General features: G+C 35.3%; 1 protein-coding gene and 1 long non-coding RNA gene across 2 annotated transcripts; both read right to left on the reverse strand.

Annotated features, from left to right (window-relative positions):
* Positions 1 to 264: 264 nt before the first annotated feature.
* LOC129806738 (uncharacterized) lies at positions 265 to 6,425 on the reverse strand. The gene is made up of 3 exons (XM_055855511.1): positions 5,988 to 6,425; positions 384 to 5,219; positions 265 to 310 (listed from the first exon to the last, which is right to left on the reverse strand). The coding sequence occupies exons 1-2, from the start codon at positions 6,423 to 6,425 to the stop codon at positions 1,065 to 1,067; spliced, it is 4,593 nt and encodes a 1,530-aa protein (XP_055711486.1). The 3' UTR covers positions 265 to 310; positions 384 to 1,064.
* Positions 6,426 to 6,569: 144 nt separating this feature from the next.
* LOC129807111 (uncharacterized) lies at positions 6,570 to 7,564 on the reverse strand. The gene is made up of 3 exons (XR_008752240.1): positions 6,930 to 7,564; positions 6,783 to 6,856; positions 6,570 to 6,690 (listed from the first exon to the last, which is right to left on the reverse strand). It is a non-coding gene; the product is annotated as an uncharacterized LOC129807111 (long non-coding RNA).
* Between the last annotated feature and the right edge of the window lie 18,697 nt (positions 7,565 to 26,261).

Below are 26,261 nucleotides of genomic sequence, written 5' to 3' on the forward strand. Positions count from 1 at the left end.
AAGTAGCACTCTTCGGAAAACAATCCGGTTACCTCACCTTACTATAATCCCGTAAAAATTTTTAGTTCTACACAGAGAAAATATATCGTAAAATTGATCGTAAAATTTTATGAATTCCTACTGGAAACTTACAAAATTCTTGACACTTATTAAAAAGTTTGTAAAAATTTGTATTTTTTCAGAAATATTGTTCGTAACATGACCAGACCACTTGAGCACGAGGTGTGCTAACTAACCTTTGGAATAAATTCCGGAAAGAAATGAAATTAATTCCCTGATAATTGAATGGATGACAAATGGTATCTTCTACCTTTTGGAAAAAAATACGTTGAGAAGAAACGGTTAGTTCATCAAACACCGTATGGGGAAATGTGATCTGTTACCTATGAAAAATAACGAAAAGATATTAAATTGAGCCCTCCTTGAGCCTATCTGGGGAGAAGGAACAAAATTTTTCCCTGTTGCAAAGCTCTTGGGTGTTCTGTGGAGCCCCTGGGGAATATCACCCTAGTCACGTGAGTTTCTATGCACGTTGTTAGAAGGCCAAGTGGTGGGAATTTTCACGCAAACTTTTGGCTGTTGCCTTTTCCCAAATTTCCTTCCTTGGTTTTACTCACGAACTCCTTGGGATGCGTTGAAAATCCGGTGGAATTCCCAGAGATGATCCAAATATATGATGGTGCATGCGGAAATCTTCGGCGATGAAAGAAACCACTATTTTCTTCACTTCAATTCACAATTTTATTCTAAAAAGTTCACTCCCTATCTTCACAATTCAACCTTTATTCTAAAACAGAGTTTAATATAATTTTTGCCACAGATTAAATTAATTTTTTGGGATATTAATTCGCGCAATGAAAAAAGTCACGTCTCTTCAAGCTAACGGTATGGGTAAAAAGTCACCGGAAACAGAGAAAGAATGCCTTTTTTTTTTGACATAATGACATCGACAGAAATTGGGTGCATTTTTTTTTATAGGGAGATGTCCCAAAGACATTAGGCTTTAAAATTTCGAATATTTCATGAGCACCCCAGACATGCTCCCCGGTTGGTTCCAATCCATTTTACGATTGATTGGAAGCAAGGACCTTATCATCAATAAATAGTCTTGCTATTTTTGTTATGGGACGAGTATAAAGGCCCTTAGACGTTTTAACTGAAATTACTCTGACGCGCCCATCTCTCCCCGGGTGAATTTCTGAGACCTGACCTAAAACCCATTTAGTGCCTAGTTGAGCTTCATCTAAAACAAGAACTACTTCTCCTAGCTTTAAATTTGGTTGATCCACCCTCCACTTAGATCTCTGCTGAAGCGTGTTTAAATAAACAAGGTGGAACTTCTTAGAGAAATGTTGAACTCTTTGCTGGCAACGTTGCCAAAGGTTTAAACGATTTTCTGGGATTTCCGTAAGGTCAGGATCGGGAGGAAAATTCCCTGGGACACCTGTCAAGAAATGACCAGGTGTCAAAAATTCCCTTTCATTGGGGTCATCGGACATTAGAGAGATGGGCCTACTATTTAAAATTGACTCTATTTGACATAGGATTGTCGAAAGCTCCTCAAATGTGAGGTTTGCATTTTGAGTGACTCGCGAAAGATAATATTTTACTGCTTTTACACAAGCTTCCCACAAGCCACCGTGGTGAGGAGCTCTAGCTGGTATGAAATGCCAAGTTGTGCCACAATCCACAGTTCCTTCCTTAATCTCCTTCTGCATCTGTTCCTGTCTAAGGAGTTTGGATAATTCCCGCGATGCTCCCTCGAACGTGGTGCCGCAGTCTGAATACATGTGACTCGGTGTATTTCTCCTCGCCGCAAAGCGTCGAAAAGCTGCTAGAAATGCTTCTGTAGTCAAGCTTGATACAAATTCCAGATGTGCAGCTTTCGTAGCCATGCAAACGAAAACTGCTATATAGCCTTTCATTTGCCCCAATTTCCTTGCAGTAGATCCTCTTTGAACTGAGGGGCGGTAGAGAATGGGTCCTGCGTAATCCACGCCTGTGGATTGGAATGGGCGATACAGAGTGACACGCTGGGATGGCAAGTTGCCCATGAGCTGCTGAAGTGGACGAGGTTTGGTACGAGTGCATCGCAAACAGTTGTGGACAACGCTTCGTATAATGTTTCGAGCAGAAAGTGGCCAGTACCTTTGCCTCAATGTAGCGAGTAGTACTGTTGGAGACGCATGGAGGTTGTGATGATGCTCGTGAGCAATTATTCGTTTAGTAAGCACAGATTTTGGTAGTAAAATAGGATGTTTCGACTGGTAAGAGATAGGAGCTTCTTCTAGGCGACCACCTACTCTTATGAGACCGTCTGAATCTACGAATGGGGCAAGAGCTAGCAAATGTTTCCATTTTGGAAGCGTGATGGTTCCTCGCTTTCGCAAGTTATCTGCAAGACCAGGAAAATTCTCCTGCTGATCCATGTAGATTAGTTTGTTCAATGCCTCTTCCATCTCAATTGGTGTAATGGTAAGACCCTCCTTCAAAGCACGTGGAAGATAGAATCGACGACCGTAGGCAATAATTCTCTGAATTTTTGTCAACGAAGAGTAGCGAGAGAGAAGTTTGGAGAGAATTGACTGTTCCATTTCGGCCTCTTCATCAATTGTCTCGAGCATAATGGTGGAAGATGGTTCGGAAGATGGTCCTGGTGGTGGAAACTCTGGTGGCCAAGCAGACCTAGACTTTGTCAACCAAGATGGTCCATGCCACCATAGATCCAAATCTTGAAGCTGCTGCGGTGTTACACCTCTAGAGATGATGTCTGCTGGATTGCAATGCGTAGGGACATATCTCCATTGAGTACGATCGGAAAGCATTTGGATCCTCCGAACTCGATTGCTGACGAAGATTTTGTAATGGTCAGGAGATCCTTGAAGCCAGTACAAGACAATGGTAGAATCGCACCAATAATAAATCGCATCGGGTTTGTAATGCTCTTTGACTTTGGACGCCAATTCGGCTGCCAAATGCGCTCCCCGGAGTTCCAATTTTGGAATAGTGGATTCTTTGAGCGGTGCAATCCTAGATTTCGATGTCAAAAGATGTGAACAGACATCTCCCTCAACTGTTCTCGTGACGAGATAAATGCAGACTCCGTACGCTCGCTGACTAGCGTCGGAAAAAACATGAAGTTCCGTCGAAGATGGGGAAAGCGAATCAGAGACCCAACGTGGGATCAGAATCTCACCCAAGTGCTGGAGATTGATAACATAATTTGTCCATCTCCGAATTAAATCGTCAGGTAAAACACTGTCCCATTCACATTTTGTTTTATGGGCATCTTGAAGAATGAGCTTTGCCTCAATAATGACGGGACCCACCAATCCCAAAGGGTCAAATAATTTTGCAATGGCTGACATCACCTTTCGTTTTGAATTGCATGCCTCATCAACAGAAATAGGTGGACGAAAGAAAAAATGATCTGACTTAGCATTCCAAGTAATGCCCAATGCACTTGTCGTCTCATCACTAATCTGAATGATATTGGATTCATTGGCTGAAGCTGGTTGCAAATCATGATGATTGGTAACCCACTTTGTGAGGGGAAATCCTGCACTATCCAACACCTTGATAAGCTGAGATTGAATGATGCGCCCTTCTTCAAGAGACTTTACGGAGATGAGACAATCGTCAACGTAAAATGTAGTTTTGAGTGCTTCTGAAGCGAGTGGATATGAATCCTTTGTTTCATTGGCTACTTGAACAAGTGTTCTTGTTGCCAAGAATGGTGACGAAGCCACCCCAAAACAAACTCGTTTAATGCGAAAATCTTGAATAGGTGTTGATTTATTTTCTCGCCAAACAAACCTCTGAAAGTCTGAATGTGAGGGATGAAGTAAGATTTGTAAATACATTTTATTTATGTCAGCGGTCATTGCGTACGCATGCTTTCGGAAATTCAGTAAAATAGTGGCCAGATCAAGCTGTACGACTGGTCCAATGCGCAAGATATCATTTAGACTGAACCCCGAGGAAGATTTTGCACTGGCATTGTACACAATCCTTAGTTTGGTCGAGACAGAAGACTCTTTTACAACACCATGGTGAGGCATATAGAAAACAGGACCCTTTGGGTCACCATGGACAGGTTCAATCCATTGTTTATACAATTGATCACGAATGATCTCGGAATATGCTTCCCTTAATTTAGGGTTTTTCTCAAATTTGCGCTCCAAAGCAAGAAATTGGCGAATAGCGAGAGGCCTGGACTCTCCCAGTATGCGTGGGTCTTCTCGAAAGGGAAGTTGAACAATAAACCTTCCATCAACATCGCGCTTATATGTGGAGGCAAAATGACGTTCGGCAGCAATTTCGTCTTCTGTATAGTTCACATTCTCAGATAGGTCTTCCGCTTCCCAAAACTTATGCAAGGACTCATCCAAAGAAGTAGCAGAAAATGCAAGGCCATCAGGAGGTGGAATGGGCTCTTGTTCCCCAACAACAACGTAGCCAAATACTGTGTCTTTCAAGTGTGGCAACCCTGGGCCTAACTCGATGCTATCATTCAACCAACTAGCCCAGTAATGGTTTCCACAAAGAAGCATGTCAACAGGTCTAGATACAGCCCATTGGGGGTCCGCAAGAGCGACATCTTGAGGAATGTGAATATTAGAATCGTCGACCGGCCAACTAGGTATGCTTCCGGTGACTTGAGGCAAGATGAAGCATTTCGAATTAAATCGAATTGAAGATGTTCTGGACAGAATTGTCACGTATGTGAATGCATTGGAGCGTGATCGAGAAGCATTCACGCCACAAATTGATAATCGAGAAGGGAACGTTGGTAGACCTAAGCGTGCAGCCATATTGGAACTAACGACATTCACCGTAGCTCCACCATCAAGCAATATTCTGCAGGGAATCATCTGTCCGGAGTCCGTGAGAACATTAACCACAGCGGTCGCAAGAAAGACACGGGGAGGCATATCATTGTGGTCAGTTACGGAAGAGCAAGTATTGACAATCGACCCTGAATTGGTGGGAGCTGGTGGAGGAGTAGGGTTACCGTGAGAAGTAGGAGGTTTCCCATTCGATGTATCTGAAGCTGGATTTGGAGGACGTCCTGATGCGTACTTCTCATGAAGAAGCACATTATGACGTCCCTGACATTTGTTACATTTGTGGTAGGTGCATGTATTAGTCAAATGTCGAGCGAAGCAGTTACGACAAAGGCTTAATGCTTTGACTGTTTCAAAGCGCTCATCAGGTGTCTGAAGCAAGAATTTAGGACACTTATATAAAGCATGAGCGGACTCTGAACAGCATCGGCAGAGAGCAGGTGTTTGAACCGCATTTGTAAGTGCTGTAGCTTGTCTTTTATTTTGAAAAGACTTGTTTAAGTTTGCGCGAGATTGCGTTTGATTATTGTGGCTTTGAGGCTTGGAGGCTTGTGAACCAGAGGCTTGTGAAGAGTTCTTAACATCTCTGCAGCGTGAGTTTAAAAAATTAAGAAAATCCGGAAGGGAGGGAATCACTTCAGGATTTTTGCACTCTCGACCCCACAAGACGCGTGATTCAGAATCGAGACGATCTAGTATAAACTCAATTAACCAGGGATCGCGTTGAGTGATCTTGATGCTATCAAGAGCCATTGTGCACTCAGTAACAATATTGGTTATTTCTTGTATAACTTGGAGATTATTATTGACACGTGGCATAGCGTAAAACGTTTTTACATGATCTGTCACTATATCATTCCTTTTTTCGAACTTATCGATTAGGATCTGCCAAGCTACTGAAAAGTTATTTTCTGTTACATTGAGATTTTTAATGCAAGAGGCCGCGGTCCCTGATACTGCTGATGATAAATATTCAAGCTTTTCGACTTCAGAAATGTTCGGGTAATTAATTACATTGGCAGTAAATCGGTCTTTAAAAGAAAACCAAGAGGAGAGTTTGCCGTCAAAGGTAGGCAATTGTATTTGTGGCAGCTTTTTATGAGTAGGGCGATTATGGGTAATAGATTGGATTTGACTTGCCGAGTTGTTGAAGGTCCCCATAAGCATCTCCATTTGCTGCTGGTGCCGTTCCTCTGATCGTCTCATGAAGGTGAGAAAGTAGCGGGTGAAGTCACCTTGAGTTGAAGATCCTGCCTTGGTGTCCTCACTATCGCTAGATGAGGAGTTAGGAGCATCATGAATGAAGGCTTCGATGCGTTCGATCAGATCATCACAGCGTTGCAAAAATTGCTCCTTGCTGACTATCTCTGCTTGCTTCTTCGCGTCGCTGACCTGCTGCTCGATGATGGTGTCCTGTACACCGATGTATTTCTCTCTCATGGACGTCACTAGGCTAAGCTGAGTCCTCAAGTTGGTCACATAGCTTGGCAAACTCCTCTCTTCCTCAGAATACCCGTCAATGTAGTTCTCTGCACGAGTGACCGCAGAGATGATACCTCCTCTAATCTTTGCATGCATGGTTGAAGTTTGAGATCGACGCTTGAAGTCGTAAAAGCCTCACAAATGGACTGTATGTTGCTGTGTTCTACGAAGAGGCCTCGAAGGGCCAAAATGAGCACGAGGTGTGCTAACTAACCTTTGGAATAAATTCCGGAAAGAAATGAAATTAATTCCCTGATAATTGAATGGATGACAAATGGTATCTTCTACCTTTTGGAAAAAAATACGTTGAGAAGAAACGGTTAGTTCATCAAACACCGTATGGGGAAATGTGATCTGTTACCTATGAAAAATAACGAAAAGATATTAAATTGAGCCCTCCTTGAGCCTATCTGGGGAGAAGGAACAAAATGAGCACGAGGTGTGCTAACTAACCTTTGGAATAAATTCCGGAAAGAAATGAAATTAATTCCCTGATAATTGAATGGATGACAAATGGTATCTTCTACCTTTTGGAAAAAAATACGTTGAGAAGAAACGGTTAGTTCATCAAACACCGTATGGGGAAATGTGATCTGTTACCTATGAAAAATAACGAAAAGATATTAAATTGAGCCCTCCTTGAGCCTATCTGGGGAGAAGGAACAAAATTTTTCCCTGTTGCAAAGCTCTTGGGTGTTCTGTGGAGCCCCTGGGGAATATCACCCTAGTCACGTGAGTTTCTATGCACGTTGTTAGAAGGCCAAGTGGTGGGAATTTTCACGCAAACTTTTGGCTGTTGCCTTTTCCCAAATTTCCTTCCTTGGTTTTACTCACGAACTCCTTGGGATGCGTTGAAAATCCGGTGGAATTCCCAGAGATGATCCAAATATATGATGGTGCATGCGGAAATCTTCGGCGATGAAAGAAACCACTATTTTCTTCACTTCAATTCACAATTTTATTCTAAAAAGTTCACTCCCTATCTTCACAATTCAACCTTTATTCTAAAACAGAGTTTAATATAATTTTTGCCACAGATTAAATTAATTTTTTGGGATATTAATTCGCGCAATGAAAAAAGTCACGTCTCTTCAAGCTAACGGTATGGGTAAAAAGTCACCGGAAACAGAGAAAGAATGCCTTTTTTTTTTGACATAATGACATCGACAGAAATTGGGTGCATTTTTTTTTATAGGGAGATGTCCCAAAGACATTAGGCTTTAAAATTTCGAATATTTCATGAGCACCCCAGACACCACTTGAGTAACATTTTTATTTTTTTTTCACAAACATTTGCTCGTAAATGTTGAAAAATATACAGAAAAAAATTGTAAAATTTTCTCATTTGTTCTAAAAAAAAAAGTCTAATTTCAAAGGTGCTCCAATTTAAAGGTCTCTCTCAACTCCCTAATAGTAGCTTTTTCTTGCTGAGAATGTGGAGAATGCTTCCAACATAATCATTTTCAAATAGAGTAAGTGTGCCAAATTCCGGCCAGCTTGCAATTGCGGCCACCTTTTTTGTTCCTCGAATTTTCACGAACTTTGAGATTTTACGTACTCTAGAGATTATACAATGCAAAAGAATAACAAAAAAATGTAGCTTCGACAAACGAGAAAACGTGAAAAATATATTGGAAGAATTCCCGAAGGGCAAGGAACTATGAGAATGAAGGTGGTCGAAATAGGGCACCAAAGTTATGCCTATATTTTTATTCATTTTAAAATGTATTAAGAATGATTTTAGAGTAAATAAAGACGGTAAACTCTTTACAAGGTTCCAAGCAACACTCTTACAAAAGAAAGAATAAAAAAACAATTTGTATTTAAAATATTACATTTCAAACTTGAGACTTTGACGCTTGCATGCAACTATGCCGAAATTTGGCACACTTACCCTATAGGGTAAAGTGGTACAAGTTGGACAGGGCTTTTTTTCTTGATAAATTTAGTACTTCATTATTTGAATATTTTTATTAATGCTTTAGTTTTATAATTTGGTTCCTTCTGCTTAAAAACAAATTTTGTACTGTATTTATCAAGAAAAAAATCCCTGTCCAACTTGTACCAGCGAATTGTCCAACTTGTACCACTAATTCCAAATCATATCACTTTACCCTATTTCTTGGTTAAAGACCAATTGCTGTGAAAGTTTACAAGGTCTAGTTTGAGTCAAATTATTCTATTGGGAAATTTAATGCATTTGGTGTATTGATTTAAATTAATTTTCGCCTCAAAGAACCACTTTAAAACGTCACTAGACTATCTCCAATACAATATGTCAAATGCAGCCCTAGAATTAAACACAATGGATTTATCAGTCACCCCAACAGTTCAATGGATTTTCCATTCGAGCAAGTGCACTTGGACAATGTATCAAGGGGGATTTCCACTGAGTACTTCTTCTGCCATTCGGAAAACACATCATATCACCCATAGACTGATAATAATTATTTCACATGTTATACGACTAGACCCACTCAATTTGAATTTTGTTGGAAATGCAGGCCACAGAAAGCTATCTTTGTTATAGCAGTTCAGATGTCATTTAGCCTCTTTACCCCATGACCTATTGCCAGTCAAGGCTTGAACTTGAAGGGAACATTTCAGAAGTGTTCACAGGGGTTGTTTTGGCAGAACCGCCGTACCCCAAAAACTGCATCGAGAAGAGAATGTCAATGACATATATGGGTCGATTGCGGTTTTTCTTGTAAATCCCACAATTGGGGTATGTTTTGCAAATGAGACACGAATCCCACTGAGTGACATTGGAAATGTTTCATTTACACTCCAGTGACTTTTGCAAAAACCATATTAATACAATTTTATTGCTCTAAATCCACGAAGGGAGCAATACCTAATCCCACGAGTTTTTATAACACGAATATTTTATTTTCAATTCTTTGACAAATCTTTACTATAATCAGATAATTTTCCAAAATTGAAGTTAGAATGTTTTTTCGTCCGTCTAGCTTCAGATGAACCTAGATGTCAGATGGTTCATGAAAACAACTTGAATTCTCTAAGGATCCTAAAAGATAAAGTCGTAAAATAAGTCGTGTGAAAATTCCGAAAGCCAAAATCCCGAAAAGGCCAAAATTCCACCGAAAGCCAAAATCTCGAATGTTAAAAATCGTGAAAGGGATGAAATTATATGGAGGAAAATGTTTAGAATAATTTCCCAAGATACAGAAGATTTCCCTTTGCCTCCAGCAAGTGCAGATTCAATCGTGGGATTAGCTATGACACTTTTAAGAATTCGGGATTTTGGCTTTCGGGATTTTAGCCCATTCGGGATTTTGGCTTTCGGGATTTTGGCTTTTGGGACTTTGGCGTTCGGGATTTTGGCTTTCGGGATTTAGACCAGTACCCGTTTCTTAAACCGATTTCGACTATAGTCATAGGTTCAAAATCTCTAAAGAATCCAACTCGCCACAGTTCGTAGAGGAAGAAGCTCACCAGAGCTGTTTAACTTTTTACCTTGAAAAACCATTAGAAAGAGTAATTCAAGGGCATTATACAGATGAATATGTGCCTAGACTGGGTTCTGGTCAAAATCCCGAAAGCCAAAATCCCGAACGCCAAAATCCCAAAAGCCAAAATCCCGAAAGCCAAAATTCCGAATTCTTAAAAGTGATTAAAAGATATTAAATAAATTTTCGTCTGTATAATGCCCTTGAATTACTCTTTCTAATGGTTTTTGAATGTGAAAAGTTAAACAGCTCTGGAGAACCTCTTCCTCTACGAACTGAGGCGAGTTGGATTCATTAGAGATTTTGAACCTATGACTATAGTCTAATTCGGTTTAAGAAACGATATTAAATAAATTTTACAAGCTGTCCAATAATTTTGGTAAATAAAATATGTGGCTAGGATTAGGTCATTCATACATGGGAAAACCATTTGTCATCAGCTTTCATTTAGGAAAGTCCAATACTTTTCACTATGTTGATGAATTGTTATAGTAAAATACTCTGGAAGTGTACCAATCGAATACACAATAGCCCATTTTGTTTGCAAATAATCTTTCAGAGTTCTCTATTGAAACAAATTGCAGATGCTCTTCGTTTTCGATTTCCGTTTAGTAGAACTTTACTCCTCCCATTAGGAAAATGTTTTCTCCACACTAACTACCTACACAATGTCTTGAGATGCAGCAAAAACAGTCAAGCTTCTTTTCATTGGAGTACCACTCTAGTTAAAGTTTGTACAGGACAATCAAAGATCCTTGATTGTGCTTGTGTTGACACATTGTACAATGATTGAGAAAATTGTTTACCATCATTGCTGAATTATCCCAAAGTTTTTCAAAATAATATAAGTTGAGGCAAAGAACATGATGCATTTTGTACTATAATCGTTTTGAAAGGCACATGAAGTTGGGTTTGGTGCAAAAAAAGGAATAAGCAATGGGGGGGGGGGGGTAAAAACCAGAAGTTGATATCTCATCCAATTTGGTCTACAAGTGAAACAATAGAAACGAAAAAAACGGACAAAGCATTACAAAAACATTTTTCTCAAATCTTCAGAATTTCAAAATTTTGCCAAAATCTTATTCTTTGAGGCGTTATGACTCGAAATCAATAGATCATATTGTTCTTTTCACTGAGATTTTTAATGTTTCAGTTCGAGCAATAAAATTCATATTGTAACTCTCAACATTAATTCATTCTCCTGTTTTATCATAAAAATCACGACAATTGGTAAAAATTTTTCACAAATTCCACTTCACTTGTGTGTCAGAAAAGCATGATGAAGGAGATCACTTTGTATTACAATTCCCAGTAAAAGTACCAATAAAAATTTCTCTTTTATCCCAGTTCTTTAGTCCTTTGTATTGTTCCTCAGTGTTTCCCCAACCGTTACCAAATTGAGTGCTTTACCGCCGCCAGACTGAAGATTTATGGTATAGTAATAGGTCACAGAAAGAAAGTTCTATTCATGCTATTGGCTATTTTCACGCATTAGCTGTTTATTGGGTGTTAATTCTGCAGAGATTCATTTCGTGAGAGAATTCATGATGTTATTAAAAGGAAAAATAGTCAGTTACCATCGTGACATGACCACCTTAATAGCAATTGTTACTACTTTTGATTAGTTTTAGTACCCAATATTTGTGTAAAGAGAACAAATTATTAGGTGAGATTCTTAACAATCTCACCTACTATAATCCTAACAAAATTTCATGTCCTCCGATCGCGCTCAAACTTGGCCAAAATGTGTTTCGCCACTTCCTGATCACGAATATATGGGGGGCTAAGTTACGTTCCCGGCCGGCCGGCCGGCCGTCCGTCCGGCCGGCCGGCCGTCCGGCCGCTCTTTGGAGCTTAATAGCTCCTAAACTAAAAAAGATATCGACTTGCGGTTTTCGGCAAAGGTTAAATATCGCATGAAAATTGCAACATGGTGCATTGACCCCCCACCCCCCACCCCTCCTTCCGCCATTTTGAAGACCCCCCTTTTTTTGTTTTCTCAATAGCTCCGCCCCTATGGCATCGACCGGGCTCAAATTTTAGTATGTTATAGCTGGGCCTTAGAGCTTTCCATCAATACCAAACTTAAGGTCCCCCGACCCCCCTGACCCGAGCTATAAGGGTCCAAAAAAAATTTCTTAAAATGGCCATAACTCCGGTTCTAATTGTCAGAATTTAAAAAGTGAGGGCTTTTTGGAAAGCTCTCGTGAAATGCCACTTCCCCTTCTAACATCGTAAGTTCATAAAACCACCGCTAGGGGCGCTATTATTAAAAAGAAAATTTTTAAATCTTAAAAGTTAAATAACTCAAAAATTCCTTATGCAATCGGGCTGAAATTTTAGTATGTTGTAGCCGTTGATTATACCTATCAAACAAAAAAAACCTTAAGTCGATCCATAACCCCTGACCCGAGCTATAAGGGGTCAAAGTTCGAACATTGACCGGCCTCTATCTCCGGTTCTAATTAACATATCGACATAAATTTTACCTTTTTGGTTTCGTCTCGATGAACACTTTCAGATGGAAGTTCAAAAAGTCACCACAGGTGGCGCTGCGATAGCGTCAAAATTCATCGAAATTCAAAGTAATTTTTCTCAAAAACGGCATTGTGCAAGTTAATGAAATTTTAGTATGTTGTAGTCCAGTCTAAGACGTTTCCAAAATGGTGCGTATGTGCGCTGTGGTTTCAATAGAACCGGAGATATGAGGGGTCAAAGTTTACGAAATTCAAAAAATCATATCTTCGGTTCTATGTGACCGATTTTGATGAATGAGGGCTTAAACGAAAGATCTCACCAAATGCTACAACTTTCTAGAATATTTGAACTTCGTGGGACCAACACCAGGGGCGCCACAGTCGAAAAACCAATTTCAATATCACATAACCTTAATTATCTCGACTGTCGCTAAACCGATTTTGATGATTACTTCGACATAATTATAGAGGACATTTGTCTCTACATTTCGTCCATACATCATTTTCCGGTCAGACTACGCTATCACTCCGATTTTGCCGTTTAAGTGTGAAAAAAATGATTTTTTCCATAATAACGCTTTGAAATCACTTAGATGCCAATTTGACTGCCTCTACTCCACCAAGACACTTAAAATAGGGTTTTAAATGGAAAGTCCCACAGAATACAACAATTCTTTGATATAGTTGAAGTTCAACAAATGACTACTTGGGGCACTCTGGATGAAAAAACGAGTTAAGAAACAAAAAACCTCGATTATCTTGGCTTCTGAGTAATCGATGAGATCATTTTCTATGGAAAAATTATAGAGAACATTCTGGTCTACATTTCACCCATATAACACTTTTCTGTCAGTTCATCCAAATCCTTGATATTTTGGTTTAAATACAAAATTTGTATAATTTCACGAATTTGATTCAAGATAACTGAATGGCGTCTCCCAACTTCAGCTCTAAATCGAATTTGCATGCACTCCGAGTTAGCTCACGTTAAGAATCTCACCTACATAAGCCGGTTAGGATTATCTGTCCCTTTGACAGTAAAAACTTAAAAGTCCTTTTTATTTTAGAGAATTCAAATAATTTTGGTCATTAGTTCCAAATAAAAATATTGGTTTCAAAAATTAAAAAAAACTTTAAAGTTTGACAAAAAAACCGAATTTACAATGTAAAAATCACACCTCTATAAGCTGATCTAGACTGATCAGAAGCTTTTTTCCAGCTCCTTATTAATTTTTTCTTAACCATAATTTTACTGACCACATTTTGAATTTTACTTCTCATTTATAATTTTTTACTGATCAATTTTTATTTTCAATTGACCATTTTTTCTTACTGCTCATTCGTAATTTTTTACTGGCCACTTTTTTTGTGCTGACCGCTTTTTATTCTTTACTGACCACTTTTAATTTCTTATAGACCACATTTTATTTTTACGTGCTTATTTTTAATTTTTGACTGACCACATTTTGTTTTTTACTACTCTTTTTCAATTTTTTATTAAGCACTTTTTATTTTTTACTGACTACATTTTATTTTTTAGTGCTCACTTTTAATTTTTTACTGCTCATTATTGCTCATTTTAATTTTATGCTGACCACTTTTTATTTTTTACTGACCGCTTCTTTTTTTTTTGACCACATTTTATTTTTTATTGCTCGTTTTTAATGTTTTACTGACCAATATTTATTTTCTATTGACATTTTTCTTACTGCTCAATTTTAATTTTTTACTGACCACTTTTTATTTCTTGCTGACAGCTTTTTATTCTTTACTGACCACTTTTATTTTTTTATAGACCACATTTTATTTTCATATGCTTTTTTTTTAATTTTTGACTGACCACATTTTATTTTTTACTACTCTTTTCCATTTTTTTACCGACCACTTTTTATTTTTTACTGACTACATTTTATTTTTTACTGTTCACTTTTAATTTTTTACTGCTCACTTTTAATTTTTTGCTGACCGATTTTTATTTTTTACTTCTCATTTTTAATTTTCTATTGCTCATTTTTAATTTTATGCTGGCCACTTTTTATTTTTTTACTGACTGCTTTTTTTATTGACCACATTTTATTTTTTATTACTCATTTTTAATTGTGTGCTGACCAATTTTTATGTTTTCCACTAATCACATTTTATTTTTTGTTGCTAAATTTTATTTTTTTTACTGCTGATTGTTAATTTTTTGCTGATCAATTCGTATATTTCTACTGCTAATTTTTTTTACTGACCATATTTCCTTTTTACTGACCATTTTTAATTTTTTGCTAAATACTTTTTCATTTTTTACTGATCAACTCGAATATTTCTATTGATCGATTCGAAGTTTTTACTGAACCAATTTAACTTTTTACTGATAAAATTTTACTTTTAACTGCCAAAATTGAAAATTTTAACTGATCATTTCGAATAATTTCCTGATCAAATTTAATTTTTTGCTGACCACTTTAACTTTTCACTGCTCATTTATTTTTACCGTGTATTCCTTTCTGTGATTACGACTGCTAGGGGAGACCGGGGTACCTATAGCCAGGGGTAAAAGTAGACAGTGGATTTTTCTCGTTTTTCTTAAAATGTACATCGAGCAAAGTATTTTATAATGAAAGTAGGAACACATCCCCATATTCCCAGAAATATTTATAACTCTGATCCTGTTATCCTACAATTTAGAAGCATTTTTATAAAATGGGTATAAAATTGTAGATTTGATGTTACAGTTTTTGGACCAGCATTTGGTTTTCTGAGTTTCTAGTCAAGATTTCATAGTTTTACCTCTTTTCTGGTTTAATAAACCTAATTAAAAAATATTTTTCACTTGGATAATAATTATCCAATTTTTTATATAAGATGATAAGCACTGAAACAGCCCTCGGGGCAGTTGTAGTCACTCTTCCGTGGCGGGCTAAAACTATCAATATTTTTTCACTAATCCATGGATAATTGTTAGAGGGAAAAGTACTATTGATATTCCAAGCAATATTGCCATTTCTATGAGGAACTTGAGAAATAGATTTTTTCAGAATGTTTGCATTAATTTTGCCTCAATTACAAAAACATCATAAAAAAGTTGGCTAAAGCCCTTTTCTTTAGGTTTAAGTAACATATTTAGAATCAGTGGGCTTCAGTGTATCAAGTGAAACAATATTTGGTATCTCCAGTTTAAAATTTCATCTGGGAAACTAGTGGCAATTAGTACCCCAAAAGTGGCTATTTCTACCCAGGCCGGGGCAAGTGTAACCAATGTGTCATACTTTTTTCATTATCCTTTCTAGAAAAAGTCAAGGATTTTAGAGCTTTGAACTACACTGTTTCATATAGCCAATATCCCAATGCTACTTATGAAACATAAAAATATTAGACAAACCTTATCATTTTTTCACAAGTCACTCGCGAAAAAAAAGCTTCATTTGCTGGCTAATTCTACCCCTGTCTCCCCTACCGACTTACCAAAACCGAACTCGCGTTAAGTAAAAATAACTTAAACCTTGGATTGTGAGATAAATTTGAAAATTTAAAAAAACGAAAAAAATTTAAAACGAACAAAAATATGATTACTTAATTATTAAATTTTTATTTTTTAAATTAATTTAAATCAATACACCAAATGCATTAAAATTCCCAATAGAATAATTTGAGTCAAAATAGACCTTGTAAACTTTTTACAGCAATTGGTCTTTAACCAAGAAATAGGGTAAAGTGATATAATTTGGAATTAGTTTTACAAGTTGGACAATTCGCCGGTATAAGTTAGACATAGCTTTTTTCTTGATAAATACAGTATAAAATTTGTTTTTAAGCATAATTAACCAAATTATAAAACAAAAGCATTAAAGATATACAAATAAAAATGAAGTACTAAATTGATCAAGAAAAAAAAGCCCTGTCCAACTTGTACCATGGTCCAGCTTGTACCATTTTAAACTACTCCCATTTCTTATTTCCAAGTCTCTAATGCATAACAAAATATAGCATTTAAATTATTTTCCTTGTTATTTCTTTAATGGAGTTTATAAATTTATCAACACTAGTTTGAAAGGATAATAATTCTATTTGAAAAGTTCAGAAATTGCTTTTCACCTCGGTAATATAAAAGCTCAATTTTCATACAAATTATAGTGAAGAAACTTGATAAATTAATTTTCGCGAGGTGTGTCTCTGAAGACTAATTTATTTACTAAAATCCAACAAAATTCTAATTAGAAAATATTTAATGAGTTTTTCATTATATTTACAATCATATTGCATATGAATAAAAGTAATATGGTAAAGAACATTTATGGCCAATCTGCATCATGCAAATTCGTGATAATATTTCCCATTGAAGTGCATATGAGATATTTGGAAATGGGCGTGAAGTACCCCTAAAGTGAGACTTAACAAACTAATTTGTTATCATACAAAATATGGTGATGACACTACCACACGAGAATGTTGTTGTTATACTCGTATTTTCGACGTAGACTGGATGAAAGATTTGTGTCAAATGGTTTTAGCTCCAGTTAAAACTCAACATATTTCGCCTTGTACCGGTGCAATACATTTCCTACAAAATATATCTGTGTGCTGTAACAATATGTTTATGTGAGACATATTTGCATATTCATGTACAATTTTCTCTCCCAGTTAAACAAGTGCCAGATGGAGAGTTATGTGCTTAAACATATCAATTGTAGAGACATCTTCTAAGGGAGAAAGATGAAGCTAACAGAATACTATTTTGGTGCCACCAGTGCCAAAAGTATTCTCTACATTGTCATGTATCTCCAGCTACTCAAATATGCATTTTGCCAGATAATAAAACAACATTTTTCCTTGTACACCACTTTGCAGTGTCACCAAGAGAAAGTCAACCCCAATCTCAAATAAAGCTTAACCCGTCAACCGAAACTGAAAGCTCCTTCATACACAACACAAAACAGATAGTTAAGCATTTATAAAAAATGATATTTCAAGATTCCCGATATAGTGCATGACAAAAAGATAAACACCCAGAATATTTCATACATTGATATGTTTATTAAAAAGGGGTGGCGGGGTGGCGAAGTCTTTCAGGCTTTGCGAAGTGCTCGAACATGTGACTTAGATGGTATCGTATATCTCAAAAGTATTTTTACATTATTTACTATTTACTGGTTCTCAACCGATTTGAACCGATTCATAAATCACGCGAAAGATCCCACAAAATAGTTTTAAGAGTAATAAAATTGATTTTAGGACAAAAATTTACCTATTTACAAATCACTCAAAACATTGCCCAAAATACCCAAGGAGTAATATACTTGAATTTCGGATAAAAATTAGTTGTGGAATCAGTTCAGGCTTGTTAAGAATTCCAAGACCTTTCCAACGAACCGAAAATGATATCATTCAGTTGAGAAATACGGTCCTTAAGAGCCTTTTTAATCTTGGAACTTGAAAAACAGTTATTAGAAGTGATTAAACGATATTTTCGTATAAGGACGAAGTGTCCGCTTAAGCAATCTCTAAAACATATTCAAAAATGAAAAAAAAATCGATGGACGCGATTTCGATCAATCCTAAAAAAGATGATTTTGGAGGAGTCTATTAACCATGTGGGCTCTTGGCATAGTAGGGGGAGACGGGAATACTTTGAGCTGTAGGTCTGCATTGTTATATGATTTTTCGCATATTTCTGCGCAATTTGGGTGGACAAAACAATTTTCCAAATAAAATATTTGTAAAGACCAGCTTCATATAGAAATGGGCGAAAAAACGTATAACAATGTAATGCCCTAGACACAATTACGACTTAGTGGAAAATGAGAGATGACTTAGTGGAAAATGAGAGGTGACTTATGATAGAAATGTAGTTTGACCTTTATTTCTAATATAATTACGCTAAGCCGTCTCTCGGCTAATCCTCAGGTCTGTCAAGGCCCTAACCCCACAGTAGAAATTAGCCCTACCTCCCCCTAACGGCTGCACGGATAGACGGACAAATAGCGCGACATAATTCCTCAAAAATCGTCTGAAATGTGGAGATATTTTGAGGAATGGGGTCTCCATGGGCTGCTAATTTGGATGTCATGGGCCCGCGACCCCAATAGGGATAAGCGGTTGAAAATGAATGAATGAATGAATGGGGTCTCCCTCCAGGGGGTGGAAGTTTTGGTGCGTGCAAATATCGAGAGATTATAACATTTATCTCTAGAGCATTCGAAAGATGGCTAACGTTACGTAGAATTCTAAGAATCAGGGAGAAGGACTACTTCCGGAAATGTCCATAAGATATATATAAGAAAAATACCACTTTTGACGCACTTGGCTGGAAAATTCATAATTTTGAATTTTTAAAGGTCAAAGTCTAACCACTTTTGAGAGCTTATTTCTCAACCAATTTACTTATTTTGGATTATTATTTGAAATATTCATTTTATTATTTATTTGACTTTTTTCATTTGACTTTTGAGACACAAATCTCCTGAAAGCATAATGTGGCAGCATAAGAAGGAGAAGAGAAGTAACAAGCGTCCACCGCCGTCTTAGCGTTGGTGAACAACCTCCAGAGCAAAATGGTGGAAAAGCTCCACTGTTAAAACTAAAAGAATCAAATTGATCCAAATTTGATCCTTTTGAAAAAGATGAATCAAATTTCACACTGTGAATGCACATTTTCCATAATAGATCGTGTTAATTTTATCCATCCTTTGCAAAAGGATCAATTTGATCCTTTTATTTTTACCAGTGTCTTTCACAGATTGTATATGCCAGGAGCAACACAGTGTAGTGTGCAGGGTAGGCGTTACAATAATTAAGTTTAAGAATTATTAAGAAAGGTTTTGAAATTTCTAACCCGACTGCATCAGAAACGGTCAATCAATTTTTATTTATTAATCGTAGTTTTTTTTTAAGTAGAAGCTAAACGGTAAGAGATATCAACTTACGGTATTCGATGATGTTTGCGCAAGTCAATCAAAATCCCTCGTAAGCCAAAATATTATCCAAAGATAATTCACGGAGAGGTCTATCTCATAAGTTCGAGCAATCCACAAATCTGAAACGCTTTGTCGTCTCTTTGAGAATGAATATGTTAAAAAATACACGGAAATGAATAAGCAATTAAAAGTTATAAATAACGTTCTATTTTATAGAATAAAATTCATCCTTACTCTCTGATAAACAGAAATATCAGAAATTTAAATTATTCTTTTATTAGTTTTTAACTCAAACTCCTAAACTTCACTTAACTTCATCTTTTCCTTATGAAACACAATTTCTCAATTTAATTTATAATAACCTAGAAATCTACTTGTATGTTGATGCTTGATCTAATATTAACTATTTAAATTTCCTAACAGTATAGGGGAAGGATTTCAGACTTTGCACACACACTGACTTCGTCTTATACTTAATATTTTTCCCATATGCCTTTAATGATTCTGTCCTATGGGCAACATATTTTAATAACTATAGTCTTAATTCACACATTTTCTGGAGAAAAAATTGTTCAGATTCATTAAAGAAATATGGGAATAATATGAAACATGAAAGACTTCCACTATAACACACAAATCAATATGCCAATTTAATTTTAGGAAAATGGAAAATTAGATTTGCATTTTCAAACTACAGAGATGCTCGGGTAACTTCCAAGATTAAAATGCAAATAATAAATTGACAAAATGTCAAGAATGCTTCTGAAATCATATGAATATTCTAATATTAAAATTGGGAATAGATACTCTGTATTAGAATCTTATTTCACCGGACGTTCTCATGGATTTTTTGTCGTTTCAAACTATATTAAAAGGAAGAGTTATACATTATAGGAAGAAGAACCTTTCACTATGTTTTCTATACAACATTGTGTAGAATCATGTCATGAATTTCCAATTGCAATAAATCTTAAATTAACTTGGTTGATGCATCTTGCTCAATTTTCCGTCTTGACCCTCAAGATCTTCTTAGAGATACTTCCTCTTCTCCACATTCATCGTGAGGAAAAATTGTACATGCTCCTCTTAGGGTTAATTGCAATGTCTGTTTCCTAGCTCTTGAAAGTTTTTAAAGTACGATAAGACTAAACTTCAAGGTAGTAAATTGTTTTTAAGCCATTTGTAAATATTGGGAAATGAAGTACGATGAATGATTTAAAAATGTAGAACTTACGTACTTTAAGTAAACGCTTTTTTTTCTTTCTTAAATAAATGCCCCTTTTTTTAGTTAAATTTCCCCGCCTTGGAGGCGTTTGACATATCATTTGACATCAGGTAAAATCGTCTTCCTCACAATATATCAAGAAATTAAAAGCTAATTTATTAGTAGTTTTATAAACCCTAAACTCAACTGTAACTCAAAAGGATATACTAAATTTTTCTTCTGTTCATTACCTTTTTGAAAAACGATCTCAAAATCTAATTTGTAGTTCATATGCGAGACTACTCCAGCCTTCGCTTAGGTATCTAAAAGGGGAGACTGGGGCAAAATTTGTCAAAACGCATATTTAATTCTTTTCATGACCTTGAGATAACATAAACGTTTTATAATGAGCATATTCTTATAGGAAATTTACTGCTCTACAACATTGTAGAAGACTATTTTCCTCTATCTCGAAAGAAATGTGATTTTCGAATCATTTTCTAAAAGTCGATTTTGTAGAGATTCTCAAAATTGCTGGGGCAATTTTGTCAGTCTTCGGATAATTTGTGACGTTCTACTCTCGCAAACGTTAAAAATATCAAATAGACATATTTTTATAGGAAATTTATTCCTCTACAACTTTGTCGCAGATAATTTTTCTCTATCTTAAGGAGAAAAATGTGCCTAAATTGAGCTAATCCGTATTGATATTTTCGGTAAGCCAAATATTCCAAAAATTAGGCTTAAAATTTCATTATTTTTTATTTTACATAATCCTTCCTCGAATCCCTTGAATTTTTGTAAGTTTAAGAAGGTTCATGAAGGCTATCTACAATAAAAATTTCAAGCCTGAGTCACTTTTATTTTAGAAAATAGTGAATATTGATATTTTCGTTTTGACAAATTTTACCCCAGTCTCCCCTACATTTATCACGGGTATTCAAATTCACGAAGGCGGCGATGGATGCGTAAAAGGTCGATTAAAATGAAGCGAAAGCTAATTTCAAAATTTAAGTAATGAGTATAATTCCAGAGTACAAGAGTAAGAATTCCTTTACAAAATATATTCAGAACGCATTATACAGCTTAGGTAAGAGTTTGAGAATTATTGATCACGTTTATCTCATTACAGAGGAGAAACATACTTGAATCCCGTGGAATGAATTGCAAATCAACGAGGAGACACGCAATTTTCTCCCCAATTCCAGGTGAAGCGTCAGAATCAGATGGATGGTGAATGGTATTCAGTGATCTCACCTCACTTGTCCTCATGCAATTTTACCATTATCATTGAAATGCAATTCTTCACTATGACAGGGACTTTTTGTACCAGAGACAGTTTGAGAAATAGAAATTTGATTAATTGCTCCAATTGTACAGGTACTTGTCCGGCCTGAATCAGATTTTCTGAAGTACTCACACTTATTGCTTTACTATAGGTCCTATAGTAGCTCGTGGATATTACACAAATTCAATTAGGTCCATTTTCACGTTGATCGACAGATTTATAGTATAATATTGAAGGTTACCCATGTACCATCGAAATGGCCAAATAAATTGAATTGCATGATGTGGTGGAGTCTCTGAAAGTTTTCAATACCACAGACTGATTTACTCTTTCACGCAAAATAAATTTTGGAAATTTGCAAATGAGCTTTGAATTAAATTTACCTTTAAAATCCATTAATATGCAAATACATCAATTATTGTCAAAGTGTCACAAAATTTACCAAATTTACTAATCAGCCCGAATCCCCATGAGACACATGACATAACTCAGCAACGTTTTCATTAACTCCATAAATTGTAACCCAAATCTAATAATGTGTAGAAAAAAATCTGCTGATGACTTATCATGGTTCTTTTAATTAAAATTTTACAACTAAAAATCTTTTTTACTTTCATGCTGTGAAAGTTGCCAGAAATCTGTTCAAATTAAATGTTTATTTGGGTGAAATGAACATGTGTATTGACACTTTAAGAACTTTATGTAATGTTCTGTTGACACCCTTCTAAGAATTAGGATATGAAATTTGAACACTTGTCTTTGTAGGAAAACGTAAAATAAAGAAAAAAATCGCTATCCTACTTACATTTTATTAGTTATTTAATAAATATAATTCAATATTTTGACAGAAGTATTAATAGGGGTTCCTTATCGAAGAGGTGTCCCTTTAACCCTAAGTAGGGGAAAGTCGTCTGCCTTTAAATGCAGCAGCCTTAAAATGTTGCGATTTTTTCGTTGTTCTCGAAAGCATAAATTATATTCTATTAACTATTAGGTAGCTATTCATCATCCTCACAAATCATGTGCAAAACAGTGCTTCAGAAAAATGTGAAGAAAAGTTATTGTTTAATGTCTTTTGACTGCAGTGATGATTTTAGTGAGTGCGTTAGGCTTCAATCTAATCATTTATATCCCATTTAGTTTTATTGATTCAATATTCTCAGTGAAAAAAAAAAAACATTTAAAGGTAGCTGCCTCGCGTTTAAAGGCAGACTATGCCAGCTGCCTTCATACAAATCGACATCACTTTTTTAATTTCCTCAGAAGGAAAAACTGAGGACTTGCGAGTGCTAAATGAGGTAATCATATACGCCGAATGAACAAGAGAATTTTTTGGTGTAGTAGAAAATAAAATCCATTTTGTGGATTCTTCAGAAAAAAATCTTAAATTTGGAACTCCATTTTTCGTTTGAAGGCAGACGACTTTCCCCTACTTTTTTCTAATAGTCTTATTAATTTTTTATTCTTATATCCAAAGATTCTAATACGGCTTTCTGACTGGAAATTTAACATTATCTACGAAGGTTTCCGATTTCTTAATAAAAATCAGGAAGACTGAATTCTTAAGAATCTTAACAATGAAGTGCTCTTATTGAAATATCTTAAGCACTAGAAAAAAATGAAAAAATACGGTACAACTTTAATCATCGTTCATCTTTAATTTAATTTACAAGTTTAAAACAAATTCAACAGTTTATTAAAGCAGTGCCTTATTAGCTTATGGCATTTTAGTTAATTTTATTGAGGAGTTCAATAAATAAAAGAATTATCTTATTGATATAATTTTATAGAAAATTTATTCTTCTAAAACTTCGTCATGTACAATTTTCTTATTTTAACGAGCAACATATTTTTCAAGTATTTTTTCAAAACCTTTCCAGAAGATTATCAAAAAAGATCTGAAGATGAAATCGGTTAAGTAAATGCATTTTATTCAATTTCAACCCCGAGGAGTTACTTTTAATTCATTTAAAAACTGACTATTTTTAGTTGATTCTATTTTTTTTTTTTTTTGAAACACTTGTCAATTATTTTGGAAAAAACAAAATTTTCAAATTTGATCTTCTATAAAAAAGTTGAATTAACAGAAGGGCTTAAACTTTATTTATTTTTCAGTATTGTAGAAAAGAGCAGTAAAAAATTCAACTAGAATCAAATTGAATATTTTACTGGCCGAATTTCATTATTATTTCAATTTATTTTTATTTTGATTGTTTTAATTTATTATGTTTTGTTATTTTATTCATTATTCTTATTTCTATTTCCACAGTTTTTGTTAACCCTTTAAGGACGATTGGAACACAGGTGCCCCAAGAAGAAAATAATTTTTCCTGACTACCTAAAGTTAATATTTTTCTTATGTCTGCACATAATTGTAAGGTAGAAGCTTGAAGGAATCTAGAATATTTTTTGCAAGTCTCTAGTTATTTGCTATGTAGTAAATATTTAAGATAAAAAATGGCGAATTTTTAAATTCTCAAATTCACAATTGATTTTATTAATTTTTTATACTTCCAATTTTTTTTAAGCAAAAACCTTTTGGTATTTTAACCATTGGTATTTTCAGAAAAATTACTTAAATTTTTGGGCTATTTTTGTCCCTAATGTTCATAGAAGCACAAAATATACCGAATCAGACTCTGTTGGGCTTTTCAATGTTAGTTGTAAGACTTACCATTGATTATGTTTCTTAGTTTAATTTTTATTGTTGATTTTCAGGCTGTAAAAAGTGTCTCGTCGTTAAAAGGTTAAAAGGCATTTAAAGAGGTTCATAAAGGCTATCTTATAGGCTTTAGACCTCAGGCTTTAGACCTCAAGGCTTAGCCATATGACTTAACCATTCTAATTTATTCAATCAAGATTTTTTAATAAATTTTCATTCAGTATTGGATTATTGAGGTGAAATGATCCATTAGATTCTGAAAATTTTATGAAATTGGTTGCTAATTAGAATTTTGATATCTTCGGGAATCGGACCAAGCTTCTAGTATGAAGACCGCTTAATAGTTTAAAAAAAAACTTAACCTCAAATATTTTTTATCCCGGGACATATCGAATTTTGCCATTTATTGCTTGTCACATTTTGCCCCAGATGTCTCTAATCATCCCTCAAATCGTTGGTGCTGAATAGAGATGGTAAAATTTTAGAAATTTCACAGCAGTCGCCACCTACTTTAGGCGGAAATTCATGAAATTTTTTAAAATTTACCAACTCTATTGCTGAAGGTATTTAATAATGACATATATTTCCTTTTAACCATTCTTAAATTCCTATTTTCTCTTTCCTAAGTTAGGACTTTTTTTGTAAATGGAAATATAAAATTCTTTTATGATCTTAGCTGTAATTCTCGTGAGGCAATTTCTGTACTTCGTTTCACGAGCTTTGTGTGATGATGTAGGATTATAAACGAAAAGCACGAAGAATAGTGTTCGGGATTTATTATAGTGAATAATTAAGTCCCTCAAAATCCTGAGTTTTAACAAATGAAGCTCATATTTTTAGTATACGGTTAGTTTGCCAGAGAGAAGGGTAACCGAAAACATGAAATGAATATCTTTAAATAGTGACGTTCTAAATAACTTATGAACAGAAACAAAAAATTTGTTGCAAAGTCGTTCTAATCATCATTATTTAATTATTTTTCAATGAAAAATAAGCCCTAAATACGACAATATCAAAGAGTTCCTAATATTATGTGGGGAACTTAAAAAAAATGTTTAAAAATAGTTTAAGTTTATGTTTCCATTTTAAGTTAGCCCAAGGGGCAGTATTCATTTCTCTAAATCAGTGTATTGCATAAATTGCTCTATATCATTTAAATTTGAGGAATCTTCAAATACAGTAATTCAGCTGAGGTTTATTTTATTACTAATAGACGCTTAATTATAGTGGGTGAGAAGTGGAGAATAAATTTCCTGAAATGATCCATTAACTGATGTGATTTCCACAAGTTCTCTGCATTAAAGTTCCCATGGGGAATTGATGAAGTTTCGCTTGAGTTTCGTCAGTTCTTGCGCGTGGTAGGTTGGAATTTGAGAAAGAAAACTAATGTTCTGCTCATTTTTGCGATAATGGCATGAAAAGAATGTGAAAAGTGCAGAAGAATGTTAGCAGCTATTTCCCAAATGTGGTGTTTAATTAAAGTGACTTCATGAAAATTCTAACCATTAGCAGATTGTCTATTGTGATGCTGTAAAAGTGTTTGAATCATGATGGAGTTTTTCAACTTCACGAACAACTGAGAAAATTGCACAAATTGTGAGAAAGAAGTGAGGAATATTTCCTGCCAAAAAATATGTCTCATTTAGTGAAATTTTGCACAAAATTAGATCAACACGTCTCGACGAGAAAATTTGGTTTTTCCATCCCCAATCTACAAAGTGTCAAAAGGGGGAGATCTTCTGCATCATGATAGAAATAATTTGGGAGGGAAACATAAGCGTGCAAAGCAAGAATTAATGAGACATTCTCATATAGTAGACTAGAGGGAAAGTTTCAAATTCAATTAAATCGTGAAAATTATTAATTGAATGCTGAACGCGTGAAATGGAGTCACAAGACACCCTCCATCATTAGCTCCCTTCGTGGTCCTTT

Source organism: Phlebotomus papatasi, chromosome 3 (assembly GCF_024763615.1).
Source record: "Phlebotomus papatasi isolate M1 chromosome 3, Ppap_2.1, whole genome shotgun sequence".
NCBI lineage: Eukaryota > Metazoa > Arthropoda > Insecta > Diptera > Psychodidae > Phlebotomus > Phlebotomus papatasi.

Coding starts and splice junctions, on each gene's coding strand:
- LOC129806738 (XM_055855511.1), bottom strand. CDS start 6,425: ATGCATGCAAAGATTAGAGGAGGTATCATCTCTGCGGTCACTCGTGCA. Junction 5,220..5,987: donor TGGGGACCTTCAACAACTCG/GCAAGTCAAATC, acceptor TTCTTGCTTCAG/ACACCTGATGAGCGCTTTGA.